General features: G+C 38.9%; 1 protein-coding gene across 1 annotated transcript in view; it reads left to right on the forward strand.

The window, feature by feature from the left end:
- The window catches only part of esama (endothelial cell adhesion molecule a), a 55,170-nt gene that overhangs the window by 37,598 nt on the left and 3,308 nt on the right, over positions 1 to 14,264 (forward strand). The window contains exons 2-6 of the mRNA XM_067607299.1: positions 9,520 to 9,668; positions 12,160 to 12,361; positions 12,502 to 12,657; positions 13,501 to 13,623; positions 13,788 to 13,917. Of these exons, the coding sequence (XP_067463400.1) occupies positions 9,520 to 9,668; positions 12,160 to 12,361; positions 12,502 to 12,657; positions 13,501 to 13,623; positions 13,788 to 13,917 (760 nt within the window). The remainder of the gene's footprint in view (positions 1 to 9,519; positions 9,669 to 12,159; positions 12,362 to 12,501; positions 12,658 to 13,500; positions 13,624 to 13,787; positions 13,918 to 14,264) is intronic.

Consider the following 14,264-nt stretch of genomic DNA (forward strand, 5'->3'; position numbering starts at 1 on the left):
AATGGCCAATGGTGATGTAAACTTCATCCATGTTTCCAAGACTCTTCAAGAAATGAATAGATTCTGTTAAACACAGCTTAATTGTATTTCTTAAAGTCTAAGGTTAAAGAAATTATGATTAGTTGTACACGCCACATGTACAACATTAATGAAGGTCACTCACTCATCTCCTCATTATCATGTGTATGTAAACATTATGACAAAGATAGATACTGCGCGTAATGTCACACAATGTGCAAGGACAGCTTGACTCTCCACACAGTGCAGAGGACTGTAGACTCTACATATCACTCTGCATATTTAGCAGTCAGTGTACAGGATGAATTCAGACACTAAAGCATTCAGTATGCATCCCAAGACATATTTGCAGCTGGTGAGAGAGGGGGGTAAAAGTCCAGCATTGGAGATGTGTATCAAAAGTAGATGGAAAGGCATATACATAAACATCAACTCACACGAATACACACACACAGATTCCCACATCTACAAACACACACACTGCTCACCCTGCTGGCCTCATGCTATCTCTGTTCTCCCAATTAAACAGATGCTTTCCCTCCTCCTCTCCTCTCTCTCTCCCAGTGTAACCGGTTGATGACTGGCTGGTTGTTTTGCAGCTCGAGGACAGAGACGACACATTCTTCTTTCTACTAGTCCCACCGCTGTGTCTCTCCTTTAATTATACTGGGAGGAACAGCAATCGCACAGTTATCAGATGATGAGCTCTGCCTTGGTCTCTAGCTCTGAACCCTGTGTGTGTGTGTGTGTGTGTGTGTGTGTGTACTCGTGTACTCTTGTACTTCTATCTTTTTGAGGACCAAATGTCCTCAGAACAATAGTAATAGTAATAATGTGATTCATTCTGGATTATTTCTGTGTGTGTCAGGAGTGAGTAGAGCTGTTTGGGAGGAAAGGTGGGTCATTGAGAGGAAACACAGGGTATTTTTGCCTAAGGGTCCACAGTGGGTCAATCCAGCCGTGGTCTGTGTCAAATGTTCAATCCCCTCAAAGTATCTAGGTGACCTTCAGGCAGAGATATAAAAGCTTTCATGCTCTCAGCTCTTCTGTGTGAAGTGGAAGTTCAGGAACTCTTTGCCCTGACCGATTTTAAAGCGGATGTTTGGACTTTGTATGCGGACTGTGCCGCCGTCTCTACAGTGGGTCTTTTCTCTCCTCTCACTTTTCTCTTATCTATTATTCATGATGAAATGCTTTTGTTCTGTCTGTGTGTAAATGTGCTGCTAATGTTGCACTTGATAAAAACACCCTCGATCGTAGTGGAACTAACTTGCGCTACACTTCAATTCAGTGTAAAAATCTCATCCGTCATCATGTCAGCGAACAAGTGTCAGCATCTGGAAAACAGGCAGAATGACACGGGTTGTTTCACTAAATGTTATTTGCGTTAAAAGAAATTACATTATTAATAAGGTTTTAAAGATTGTTACCAAATTGAATGATTTTCCGACATAGATAAGTGTATTTGAATTTAATGCTGTCATTCTTATTTCTCTTATTTAATTCCATTATATTGTATTTGCTATAAGCAGTACTCGTTAGTTAGTCTGTTCTAAATGTGAGCTATCAAATATTCATTCACTGTCTGTGCATATTTTTACACGTTGGGGTTAAGGGTGACAGTGGAAACATTTCCTGCATGTGTTTCAGCAGTAAATGTGTATGTGGCTAAATAATTCACAATAGATTTCTGTAGAGGTGAATGTTTTAACTACAGTACATAAAAGCACTATTGTACATCATATGATACATCATATCATCTCTAACTACAGACAAATCTCCAAGCTGCCTTTTCTGAGTTAAATGTTTTTAAACAGCTGAATGATTTCCTCTGTGACAACAGTGTGTTTGAAAAATAGAAATGGTAACATCAGTTTCCATCATTACACAGACGTTAGCCAGCTATATATTTCTGTAAGTTCAAATGATCACAGTTCTATCAGCGACTTCATTGCATGCATCTCTGACCTAAATCAGTGGATGACTCAGACCTCCTTATGGCTGAGTCAAGACAAATCGTTATTGGAGCGAAATCTGAGAAAAAACGTCTGACCACCTGAGATTATTCACACTAAACACCAAGGAACAGGTCTGTGTTATTATTGACTCTGACCTAAATTTTGAATGTCACATTAGAAACGTGACTAAAGTGTCCTTCTATCATTTAAAGAATATTGCCAGAGTCACACTGTTTCTCTCTCAGGCAGACACAGAAAAGTTAATACATGCTTTTATCTCCAGCAGGCTGGACTATTGTAACGCTCTCCTGTCTGGTGTGTCTAAGAAAGCTATTGGTCAGTTATAGCTCGTACAGAAGGCAGCATCATGTGTTCTGACGAAAACCAGACAGACAGCACACATTACTCCAATTTTAAAATCTTTACATTGGTGATCTGTCTGTCACAGAATTCATTTTAAAATTCTTATATTGGTTTTTCAATAACTGAATAGCTTTGCCTGTCTTATCTATCTGACATGGTTAAGACACATGTGCCTGCTAGGTCCCTTAGGTCCTCTGGCTCAAACCTCTTGACGGTTCCTGGGGATCTAAGGAGCTATAAATCTGTTGACACTTTCAAACGTAATCTTAAGACACATCTTTTTACCAGTGATTTCTCCTGAAGTGTTTTTACCTGATGGTTGTTTTATCCAACCCAGTCACACAGCAGTTTGTGAAATAGTCATGAAATTTAATCCATAGATTTGTGTACATGGACACAAATTTTCCTTTTTTTTTGTGACACTCAACACGATTTTCCAGCTAATGTGTTTTTTTCTGTCTGTCGGGCCTCTGGAGCAAAGAAGCTGTATTGTTTTTTCTCATTTGTTATTCATTTTTTAACTATAACCACTACATTACTCAACATTTTAAAAAAGATGAAATTTTTGCATCCGCCAGAAAGCTTGCGCGACATCTCAGACTCCAGCCTGCCTAAATATGAACAACATGGTATGCTTCTGTCATTTGATCTGACTCCTGATAGATCCTCGCATTTATTTCCTCCTACTTTGATTACAGAGGAACCTCCAGTCCGGTCAGATCTGGTAAAACTGGGATAAGCTGTCCCATGAGTTGTTTTAGTGGTTTATCTCCATGAGCGAGCATAGCATCACATCTCCACCCTGCCCCCAGAGAGAGGACACGGTTGACCATGGGGACATCTTGGCAAGGCTGAACTACTTCTCACCGCGGATCATCCAGATTATATCATCTCTCCCCCCTCACTGTTTTTATCACTCCCGTTTTCATCCTATCATCTCCGCGTCTCCGTCACTCTTTCTCTGCTGTTTAATGAGGCTGTCGTCCAGTTCGTTTTTTTCTTCACATCAGTCATTACGAACAGATGTATTTGAAATTAGGAGGGAGATACAAACTTCACAACAGCTCACCTATGGCATTCTCATTTTCCATCTGTAGCTCACTCGCTTCAGCAGTTTACTCAAAGTAGCTGATAACGCTCTGAGAGGAAGCAACCGACCCACTCCACCCATCTTTTTTAGCTTGAAAGACGCAAGTTAAGGTCACCCTCATCAAAGACTGCTTGGCTTATGCTTTATCTACAGTGGAGGCCTCTAGAAGTAAACAGGCTCAATCTGAAGTGTTTCCTGTAATTAGGGGATTTGCACATACAGAAACACACACACACACACACTGCAAACTGTTTTCATCAAGGGAAAGAACAGTCTTTTGTGCATCAACGCACACTGATGTATGAATAATGCGTGGCCGATGTCCTCTTTGGTTGTTTTCCAAAGAGGCAGCTTCACTTTACTGTTGCTCTCAATGACATTACATTATGAGCCAATCTTATTGTTTTGCTACCAGGAAATAGTTTACTGTAATTAAACCACATTACATTAAAGAGGAAGTGTGTGTAATATCTTGGCCTTTTAAACAGTATTGTTGTGTATACATTTTTCCCCAACAGCTTTATGAAAATTAGCATCACACTGAACATCAGGTAATTTTGCCAATATTTGCCATATTGCATTATCAGTTCCAGAAAATTATTCTTCTTTATTGCATTTTATTTAATAGTTTTATTCACAGGCTGCTAGTTCCACAGCAGTAAACTGGCAGTAAAAGCTAATAACACTTGCTTTGGCACTCGCAGCCAGACAGGGTGTGGATGTTCTGATTTAGAGGGACTCTGGACAGGAAGTTACCTTAGTTACTTTATTTTTGAAAACATAAAATTCAGTACTCCATGTTCTACTGCTTTCTTTTTTTTCTTTTTTCCCAGTGAATATTTTTTCAGCACATTTCCTGCTACCTTCATGAAATATATTAGGCATAAGCAGTAGGAAAAGTTCACTTCTAAGTTTATTGTTACGCGTACAAGATCGGCATTGGTTAAATAAACCACTTAAACCGCCTGAAAGGATTGTTTCACATCTTAATTATTTATCTTTAACATTCAATTTTCATGACTAAATAAGCAACAATCAGAGTTAAAGTTTGGAAGTACCATCATTAGTTATTATAACACAGTCAGTTAGTATTTACTCCCAATTTTGTCCCCATTATCTTACATTTTTATCTCTTATCTATTTTGATTATTGCTGTATCTCCAACACAAACCAAGAAGAACATATGCCTTCATGTTTCCAAATGTCCACCTCCTAAATGTTGACCCTTCATAAAGTCTACTGTACGTATGAAAGCAGAAAGATTCCTAAAAGCTTGTCCACCTAACCATGAAACACCTTGTTAAATCAGACTTAGTGAAATTCCCCCATTACCTCCAGTGAGACCCATCCAGACCTCATTACTCCCTTCATTCTCTTCACACTGAGCGAACTCCTTCCCATCTGCCCTGCCATCAGTCACCATGGAATATTTAAAGCCAATCGTCATGAAGCCTGCAGAGTGGATTTCAGACCTGCCACAGTGGGAGAGATTAAGCCTCACTGACCAAATTAAGAGTGAAGAGTGAATGTTATGAATGTGATCCCCGTGGCCTTGTTCCTTTTTCTATTCATCCCTCCATTTTCACCCCATACATTTCATTCATCTTTTCCTCCGGTGGGGCGCACTCTCATCGGAATCAGGGAGGATTTCTGTCAGGAAATCTTCTTAAAGCGGCACTTGGCAAGATTTTTATGAAAAAAAAAATTAATAAATAAACCCTTGTGATCAGACTAAATCATGAAGAGCGGCCCATCCACACTAATGAGGAGCTGAACATTTGGCCCATTTTCCCGAATGAATTGTTGGTGTCTGGGTGATCCCCAATGGGAAGTCTTTTACACGCATTAGAGGTCACAAATTCCAATTTAAGAATGACATACAAAATTTAATCCATAAACAACAATGACACAAAGACATTTAATTCACTAACTTAGCATTGAATTAGTTCTATAAGTCCAAACATTCAAACACCTCTTGCTGTTGTCTAAAGTAGCTTTATAGCTACAGGATAATGATTGTGAGATTGTTATTTGTCACTGCATTCATCCATCCTACTTCAATTTACAACAGCCTCTCAGTGGAGTCTGTTACAAGCTTACTGCAATCATTAAAGCGCTGCTCCACAGTGACTCATTGCCTTTATGTTTAAGCTTCTTTCTGTCATCTCTCTGTCCACTGATCCAGCCATCCATCCATCAGTCAGCACCTCTCCAGACAAGAGGTCTGCCTCTCACTGCCGTAGCAAATCTTCTTAGAGTCTAAAGAGCATTTGACTTTCTGAGTACCTTTCCTGCCTCCGTTTATCTTTTCTGCAACGATACATCTCCTTCCTCAACTGTCTGTATTGTAATGACTTCATTAGCATGACTCTTAATTACAAACAATATTGCCAAAAGAGTATAGCCTACACATTCTCTGTTTCTCTCTTCGCTGTCAATTATCTGCTCCATCCGTCTCCACAGTGACACAGAAACTGACACCTACACCTACTCTCCCTACAGATCTCTTTACATGGTGCATTGTTGCAGTTCTAATTTCACCTGCGCCAAGGAAGCATACGAGGTGTGCATTAGAAATAGCATCAGGCCATTCATTTTATATGTAATCTGATTAAAGCTTTAATTACAGCTACGGCAAATCCAGATCATCCACATTATCTTACTATACATCGAAAGTCATCTTGAGCTAAGATTTTTCTGGAATCGTAAAAGATGTCTTGTTAAAATTGGAATTAAATGAAAAATGACTAATATATGCCAATACTGTGCCAGACGCAGTTGTGGAAGAAGTATTGAGATCCTTTACTGAAGTAAAAGTATCAATACAGCAATGTAAAAATACTCCAAGTAAAAGTCCTAGTCCTAGTATTATGAGCTTGATGTAGTTAAAGTATTGCAGTAAAAGTAGTGGTTTGGTCCCTCTGACTGATATATTATTATATATGACATCATTAGATTATTAATAGTGAAGCATCAGTGTTAGAGCAGCATGTTACTGTTGTAGCTGCTGGAGGTGGAGCTAGTTTACACTACTTTATATACAGTTAGCTAGTTTAGTCCAGTGGTTCCCAACCTAGGGGTCGGGCCCTCTAAAAGGGTCACCAGATGAATCTGAGGGGTTGTGAGATGATTAATGGGAGAGGAAAGAAGAAGAAACAAAGTTCTGATACACAAATCTGTTTTCAGTTTCGGGAATTTTTCTCTAATCTTTGATTTTTGCTGAAATATTGGATCATTTGAACATTTATTGAAATGAAAGCATGTGAGAAGTTTAGAGGGAAAAATCACAAAAGCTTGTTATATTATCCATTGTGTCAAATCTTCATCTGAAAAGTAACTAAAGCTCAAATAAATGTAATGGAGCAGATAGTACAATATTTCTCTCTGAAATGTAGTGGAGGGGAAGTAAAGTATCTTAAAAAAGAAATACTCAAGGAAATACTCATCTCAATAAGACCTGTACATTTTTTTAACAATCCCACCACACCACATCGATCTGGCTTTCTCTTTTCAGCTGACATCCTACATTTTCACTATTACCAGTTTCACTGGAAGTTTCACTTCCTTACTTAATTCACAGATTAAGTAAGGAAGTGAAACTTCCAGTGAAACAGATTAAGTAAGGAAGAAATCTCTAAAGTGCAGTTTCATTGTGACTTTAAAAACAACATTAGGAAACTTTGTAAGTTGGTGGCCCCGAAAAGCAGCAAGCCTGAGGCAACTATTTGAATACTGAGGTCTTCAATACCCACAAGCAATGACATAAGTAGACCAGATTTCCTCTTTGTAGTGTCTAGCTGTTGCAGAGGTGATGAGGAGGTCATCCTTCAGCCGTCTCTGATGAGTCCAGTTTCCTCTGACAGAACATTCACTCACTTGGGGAAACACTTTTGGACTTTGCTCTTACATTTGATTGCATCACTTCCTGTGCATGAGGAAATATTCTTGTTAGTGACAACTGTGGCGCTCAAACACTTGTACTAATTAGTTGGAATGCCTGGCTTTCAGTACAGTAATGAAGGCTAATATAGTATGCATAGCGCATGTGTGTGTAAAATCTTGGCTAGTGCAGCTTTAAAATCACTATTTTTGAGTGCAGTGGAGTTGATAGAGTGTGTTTGTGCCTCTAAGTGGGTGTCATTAGCTAGATTTCTATCATTTGCATTAGTATTCACATGAAGGGTCGTGTCAATCACACTAGTTAACACACGCGTACACACCCACACACACATACATAAATCCCATTCATTTTAAAAATGTATATACACCTGCCACATTCCTACATTGCATGTTGTCTGAGGAACAAAAACTCACACGCACACACACTTAACACTGGCAGCCGTGTGAGACTGATCCAAAATGACTGGGGTACAACTCTCCTCAATGTTGGATTTGTTAGGAGGAATATCATCGGAGAGGAAGAGACTGAAAGACAAAGAGAAATGCTGTCTAGAGGAGAGGTGGAAAGGTTAGAGGAGAGAGAGAAAAAGAGAACATCGGGTGAGAGAAGCTGTGTGAGAGGAGAGTGATAGATATAAAGTGTGTGTGTGTGTGTGTGTGTGTGTGTGTGTGTGTCACCTTCCTGTTATATTCATCTGCTTTTATACAATCTTTGTCCCTTGCTTTCTGTCATCATGATTGCTGGGAAGGACAGATAAGTGAAAGGCTTTCTGTTGACTAACAACATGATGCAAAGCAACCACATGTCTCAAAGGAGGGAATGGCATTCATTTGAGTAAATCTTTAATTACAGTAAATATAAATAAAGCCATCAATCAGTCACTGAGCACAGTTCACACAGTTTCAGTGTACTTAAATGAATGTCACTGAAAGCCATTTTCTTGACACTTGACACATTAAATCATTTTAAGGACATAATATAAGCTGATTCATAACAGAAACATGTAAAACATACACTACACATTTATTTCTGTGAGTAGCAGCTCTGTTTTGGCTTGCTGCTGCCTCTCTCTGGCCATAAATACACATTGCATGACAATTTCTTAATTTGCCTCTTTATAGCCTCGGGTGGATTCAAAAGTCTGCTCTTTGTTATTTAATTTATTTATCTCATAGTTTAACCTTGATTTAAGATTCTCAATACAGTAATCAACCGAATCTACAAATTATTAGAGACACTTTTACTTTGCAATGATGAATCCAAGTAAAACTCAAAACAATATGTAATGTGTGTACCAGTTGCAAAAAAGAAGACTGCAGATTATCACATCTTGTCTTTAAGTATGTCGTGTGTCATACTTTCTCAGAAATGTGTGCAAGCCATTCTGAATTAGATTTTTACTGTGCCTGTAGTGAGTTAAATCAATACAGAAGTGATTATTTTGACATTGTAAGTTAAAGAGCATCTTTGCCAGGAGATCACTGCACCTCTGTAACCATCACTTCAAGTCATGGATATGGATGTAAAATCTTTTCACCACAGTTCGTTTTTAGTTGCTGTTACAGAATAATGTGGGCTTAGATCATAACTTCTCTACATAGTCTGTATGTGGGACAATTTTACATGGCATATAGAGTGTCTGGGTTTTTTGAGAGCTGCAGCTGAATGTGTAGAGACACAATTCGATGCATGTTTAAAACAGAGTTGTATGATAAGATTGATTTTCATTGCTTTTATCAAAGGCTACATCTAACGATTATTTTCATTTTCAATGAATTATTTTCTCAATTAATCGATTAATCATTTGGTCTATGAAATGTCAGAAAATAGTGAAAAATTGCTGGTGTAATTTGAGTCAGTGATGTCTTCAGGTGTCTTATTTTGTCAGACCAACAGTCCAAAACCTGAAGATAATCAGTTTAACGTCATGTATGACAAAGAACAGCATCAAATCATCACATTTGAGAAGGTAAAAATGGCAATTTTTGTGGTAGTTTTGCTTAAAAAATGGCTAAAATGATTATTTGATTATCTAAATAGTTGCTGATGAAGTTTCTGTTGATTGTTGTAGCTCTGCTTTCATCAATGCAGGACTTTAACACCTTGATGATGCGTATGGACCAAACCTTGATGAGAAGAAGGCTCACACTGACCGTTGTCTTTTCTCTCCTCCTCCTCTCTCCATCCAGGCATATGGGCCCAGATCAATATTCCCCAAAGCAGTATGGATGTGATCAAGGGTCAGAACGTGGATCTGAAGGCCTCATATAAATCGAACAGCGACCTGAGAACCCACACAATCCTCTGGACCTTTTCTACTTCCAACAACTCCCAACTGGTAAGGAAGCAAACGGGGGACCCCATAAACAAGGAACATTTAGTCTGTCCAGTATACTGCGCTACCTCCAGCCCAGCAGTAAAAATGTTTTACTTTGCCATCTGTGGCTATAATATGTGGGATTACAGTTATGAAGGATGTTTGCTTGTTCTTATACTGTTAATCTGGCAAAGCTCTTCCTTTGTAAACCCTTAGAAATTAATCCAAGACAAAAATGGTTTAAAGCTTTCATAGAAGCACTGTATTATTTATATACACCATAAGGTAGCAAGGGTGTGTTTTTCTGTGTCATGATAAATGTGTTTTTACACATCAGACTATTTATGAAATCATTGTCACAGTGAAAAATGAAGCAGAGGAGTTTTGTGTAAAGAGCCCGGCTGTACAACCCCCCCATCCTCAACCCTGTATTGTGTCTTTTACACATTATCTGGGGACCTGGCCGTGGCTCGGCTTATGTATCTGTCTGGATCAGATTATTGGGCTGTGCAGATGGACTAACTAAAAGAGGAGCACAATCAAAAAGAAAACAGGGGAAAAGAGAACTCAGAGAGCTGGAAAAGACACAGTTGATTTAAAGTGAGGCCTTTTTTTCTCTCATACACCTGGACAGCCATCCAGTGTCTCACTCTGCTTTTCTGTCATTTATTGCCAAAAAGATGAATGAAAAGAACAAACTGTCACATCCAAGCCAAACCCAGATCCACTCACTCTGTAGAGAACTGAATGTGTGTGTTACAGTGATGCGCTGCCAGATCAGCAGTCCTGCAGCTAATGTGAGGTAATCTCTTCTGACAAATTAATTCATAAATTGAGATCAGAACGTTAGAAATATGTTAAATTACTAGTTCAGTCTTGTTTTTCTAAACTAATAGTGAAGTCTGTTTTACAGTATCCTGTCACCCAGCAATATGGAGAAAATCATAAATGGATTTTGCTTTCTCCATGTTTGCCTAAACCTGCCTTAGTCAGGGTCTTTATTACTCTATATAGACCTCGTATTGATCTCACATCACAACTGATCACACCTCCATACACTGACACCATGACAAAGTGGAACTGAGTCAACCAGCAGTGAAGTTTGATTGTAAGTAAATCAGGTTGTTAAATCCAGCTTTAATCAACTTTGAATTGCTGACCTGCTGAAAGTCCCCCATCCCTTTATAGCCACCTGCCTCAATGACTGTAACACTTTATATGTATGTATATGTATGCAAGCTTCACTATTCCATCACTAACTCGCTCAGAATGCTGGACCAAAACTGTGTCAGTAGTATTTAGTATTATTTAGTTTTCACAGTATTTACAGTCATCTTCTCATTATTGATGCTTTCAAGATTCAACTTAAACAATAAGGCGTGTGATGTTCTCTACTGTTCTCTGATTAAAATCCAGTCTGTGATACTCAGCTCCAAGCCCATTGGTTCTTAATGAAGATGTAAATCTTTAAAAATGGGGCAAAAATATATTCTTTCATATTTTTTTAATAATCAAAATAGTTTCTTAAAACAGCTAGGAAATGTAGTTTTTAGCCAACTTTACTCAAACAGGAGGAAATAGTGAATTTGTTTGTGTATTTTCAGCTGGGGATTAAACCACATTTGGTGCTCTAGTGAGTATTTCTGGCAGTAGGACAGTGTGTGTGGGATTGAGTCAGAATAAATTACAGTGTGTGTGTGTGTGTGTGTTCATGATAATGAAGGAACATGTCAGCCGGTGCAACCGTGTGTTTTTAATAGTTTTTGGACAACAGTGGAGCTCTACGGCACAGAGGAATAAGATATATCAGGCATTAGAGAATATTTGTTAGTAGGATCAAGTTTTGGTCTACATATCGGACTTATTGGCAATAAGGAAAATACAGAATATTGTTGGACTTGTCCTTTAAAATGCACTTCACACTGGCTTTTACCTGTGCCCAACTTCAATGTTTGTTCCTGTTTTTGTATGTCCGGGCTTGAGGCTGAGTTGACAAATCTCTGTGGGACTGTATTGGCTGCTGGTATTCAGGATGTATTACTGTTACTATTCAAATTCAGAAGAAAAAATCAAACTAGTTTCTATTTATTTTCTGCTGGAACTGTTTCCGCACCAGAACTGTGTCACATCACATCTCGTGAAATGGAGCAAAATGTGCAGTACATGATTTTGAGAGAGGACTTCATCAGTGGAACACAATAGTACTCGAATACTCTACTATTATACTACTGTAATGCATTCAACCAAATGTTAAAGAAATGCCAAACAATCACAATTTTCTAGACAAGAGATGTTAGGATTAAAAATCTCTTTGATTCTTTTGACCCAGGATAACAGTCAAACGCAATCATATCCACATGGATGTCAATGACACTGTTTCCCCTGTTGTTCTTAAAGACAGATGTGATTGCTTCAGTGCAACTGGACAAAATGAGTACAGCACATTCATTTCAAGCCTCTTTTATTTCCTGTTTCTTTATATCTGACACTGGCTCTCTTATCTCTTGTCCAGATCATCTCCTACACCAAGGGCTCAACTCCCGTGGGCAACTCCCAGTTTAAGGACCGGGTTGGTTTCATCGAAGACATGCCCTCAAAAGACGTGTCAATGTACATCAACGACACCCGGGAGACTGACTCAGGACGCTACGTCTGTCACATCATCATACCAAACGAGTCTGGCTACAGTGGCCAACTCAGTCTGGATGTGAAGGGTAAGATGCGGAGAAATGAAACTTGCCTGCACCATAGTTGCACTTCTTACAGTACGAAAACTTGACTATGAAAGACTGAATTCCATACAGTATGTTGTATAATCTAACAAAATGATGATTTTGTAATCCTCTCCTCTCAGTCCCTCCTGCTGTTCCTAAGTGCTCCCTAACAGGGAAGTCAGTGCCAAAAGGAAACGTGACTCTGAGCTGCAAGTCCAGCAGTGGGAAGCCCATTCCTATGTACAAGTGGAAGAAAATCAGTCCCACCTCTGAGGTCTTCTTCTCACCCATGCTCAGTGAGTGGAGCTAACTAATTGTTAATCTCCAGTTAATATTTGTAGGCATGTTTATGTTACTGCAGTTGCTGAACAAGTATTTTATAGTCAGGTTCCTGGAAGCTTACTGCAGCCCAGTTTTTGATTACAGAATTAGTAAATTACAGTCCATTGCAGTAGAAAGGATGTTAAAAACATCAACATAGAGACTTTCTTCAGTGATGATGTTCGTGCTGTAATAGTAAGAGATGTTTTTATAATAAGCTTATTCACTTTCTCGAGAGAGTTAGATGAGAAGACTGATAACACTGTTATATCTGTACGCTAAAAATGAAGCTACAGCCAGTAACCAACCAAGCTTAGCTTAGCATAAAGACTGGAAGCAGGAGGAAACCGTTAGCTTGGCTCTGCCAAGGTTAAAAAACAATTTGCCTTCCAGCAAGTCTTGTTAGCAACCAGCAAAGATTCCTGAAAGTCACTGCAACCTACCAAGAAATAGTTCCAGTATGCAACTCCCTAAAACACCACAAACTGTGGCTAAGCCAACTGTTGCATTGTCCATAATTGACAAATTGGGTGGTGGATTATTAACAAAGGACTGAGCTGATTTTATTTGTCTTGTATATAATCCCTGTTATTTTAACACTCATCTGTGAATTATCATCTTGAGTAAAATTCTGAGTAAAATGTAAAATGGAGCATATTCACAATGTCTAAAAGTTTAATATGTCAAAGAAGTGGATGCATCTCTGATTTTGTGTTGTCATGTGTGTGCATGTATGTCCATGTGCGTGTTTATACACATGGAATAATGTGTATGCATACATGCTTGACCGTAGTCCTCTGTGTTCTATGCTGTTTTAGATGAGAAGACCGGCACTCTGAAGCTGAGCAACCTGAGCACTAACATGTCAGGGAAGTACGTGTGCACAGCCAGCAACTCAGCCGGAGCAGAGAGCTGCTTCATCAACCTGGAGGTCGTTTCCTGTACGAACCACACAGCAACACAAACAATTCTATTTATCACCAGACACATAGAAATAGGAGAGTGTTGGAATCAGACTTTTAGTTGTTTTTGAGGGTTTCTCTTGTGAGTTCTTTGTTTATGTGCTTTGGTGTAATCATTGTGTGTCCCATGATTGTTCCTGTAGCCAGTAATGCTGGGATGATTGCTGGCGCCACAGTGGGCTCAGTGATTGGCTTCATCTTCCTCCTCATCTGCCTGGTTTTCCTGATGAAGAGGCGGCGAGACAGTGAGGATGACATGGCCAACGAAATCAAGTGAGTTTCTGTGGCTTATCCATGGCTGCATTTACGGAATATTTCATGAAAGGTTCCAAAACAGCTGTTTGCACAAAGGCTGACCCAGAATCTTATTTGATTTATATGAGATGATGAAATGAAGCTTTTTTCTTTGGTGGCAGAATTGTTCCATCACCAGGAAAATGCTATGACTTCATCTTTCTTACAACTATAAAGTAGCCGCTGCTCAGTCAGAATGACAGAATTGGTTGTTAATGCACTCTGAACAGATGTAAACAGCATCTGAATTTTTGCAGGATTTTTTTATGTCAGCCGTGGCAGGATCTCCATCAACGATAAAACATAAATCAATATAGAAATCATGT

Source organism: Thunnus thynnus, chromosome 13 (genome assembly GCF_963924715.1).
Source record: "Thunnus thynnus chromosome 13, fThuThy2.1, whole genome shotgun sequence".
Lineage (NCBI taxonomy): Eukaryota > Metazoa > Chordata > Actinopteri > Scombriformes > Scombridae > Thunnus > Thunnus thynnus.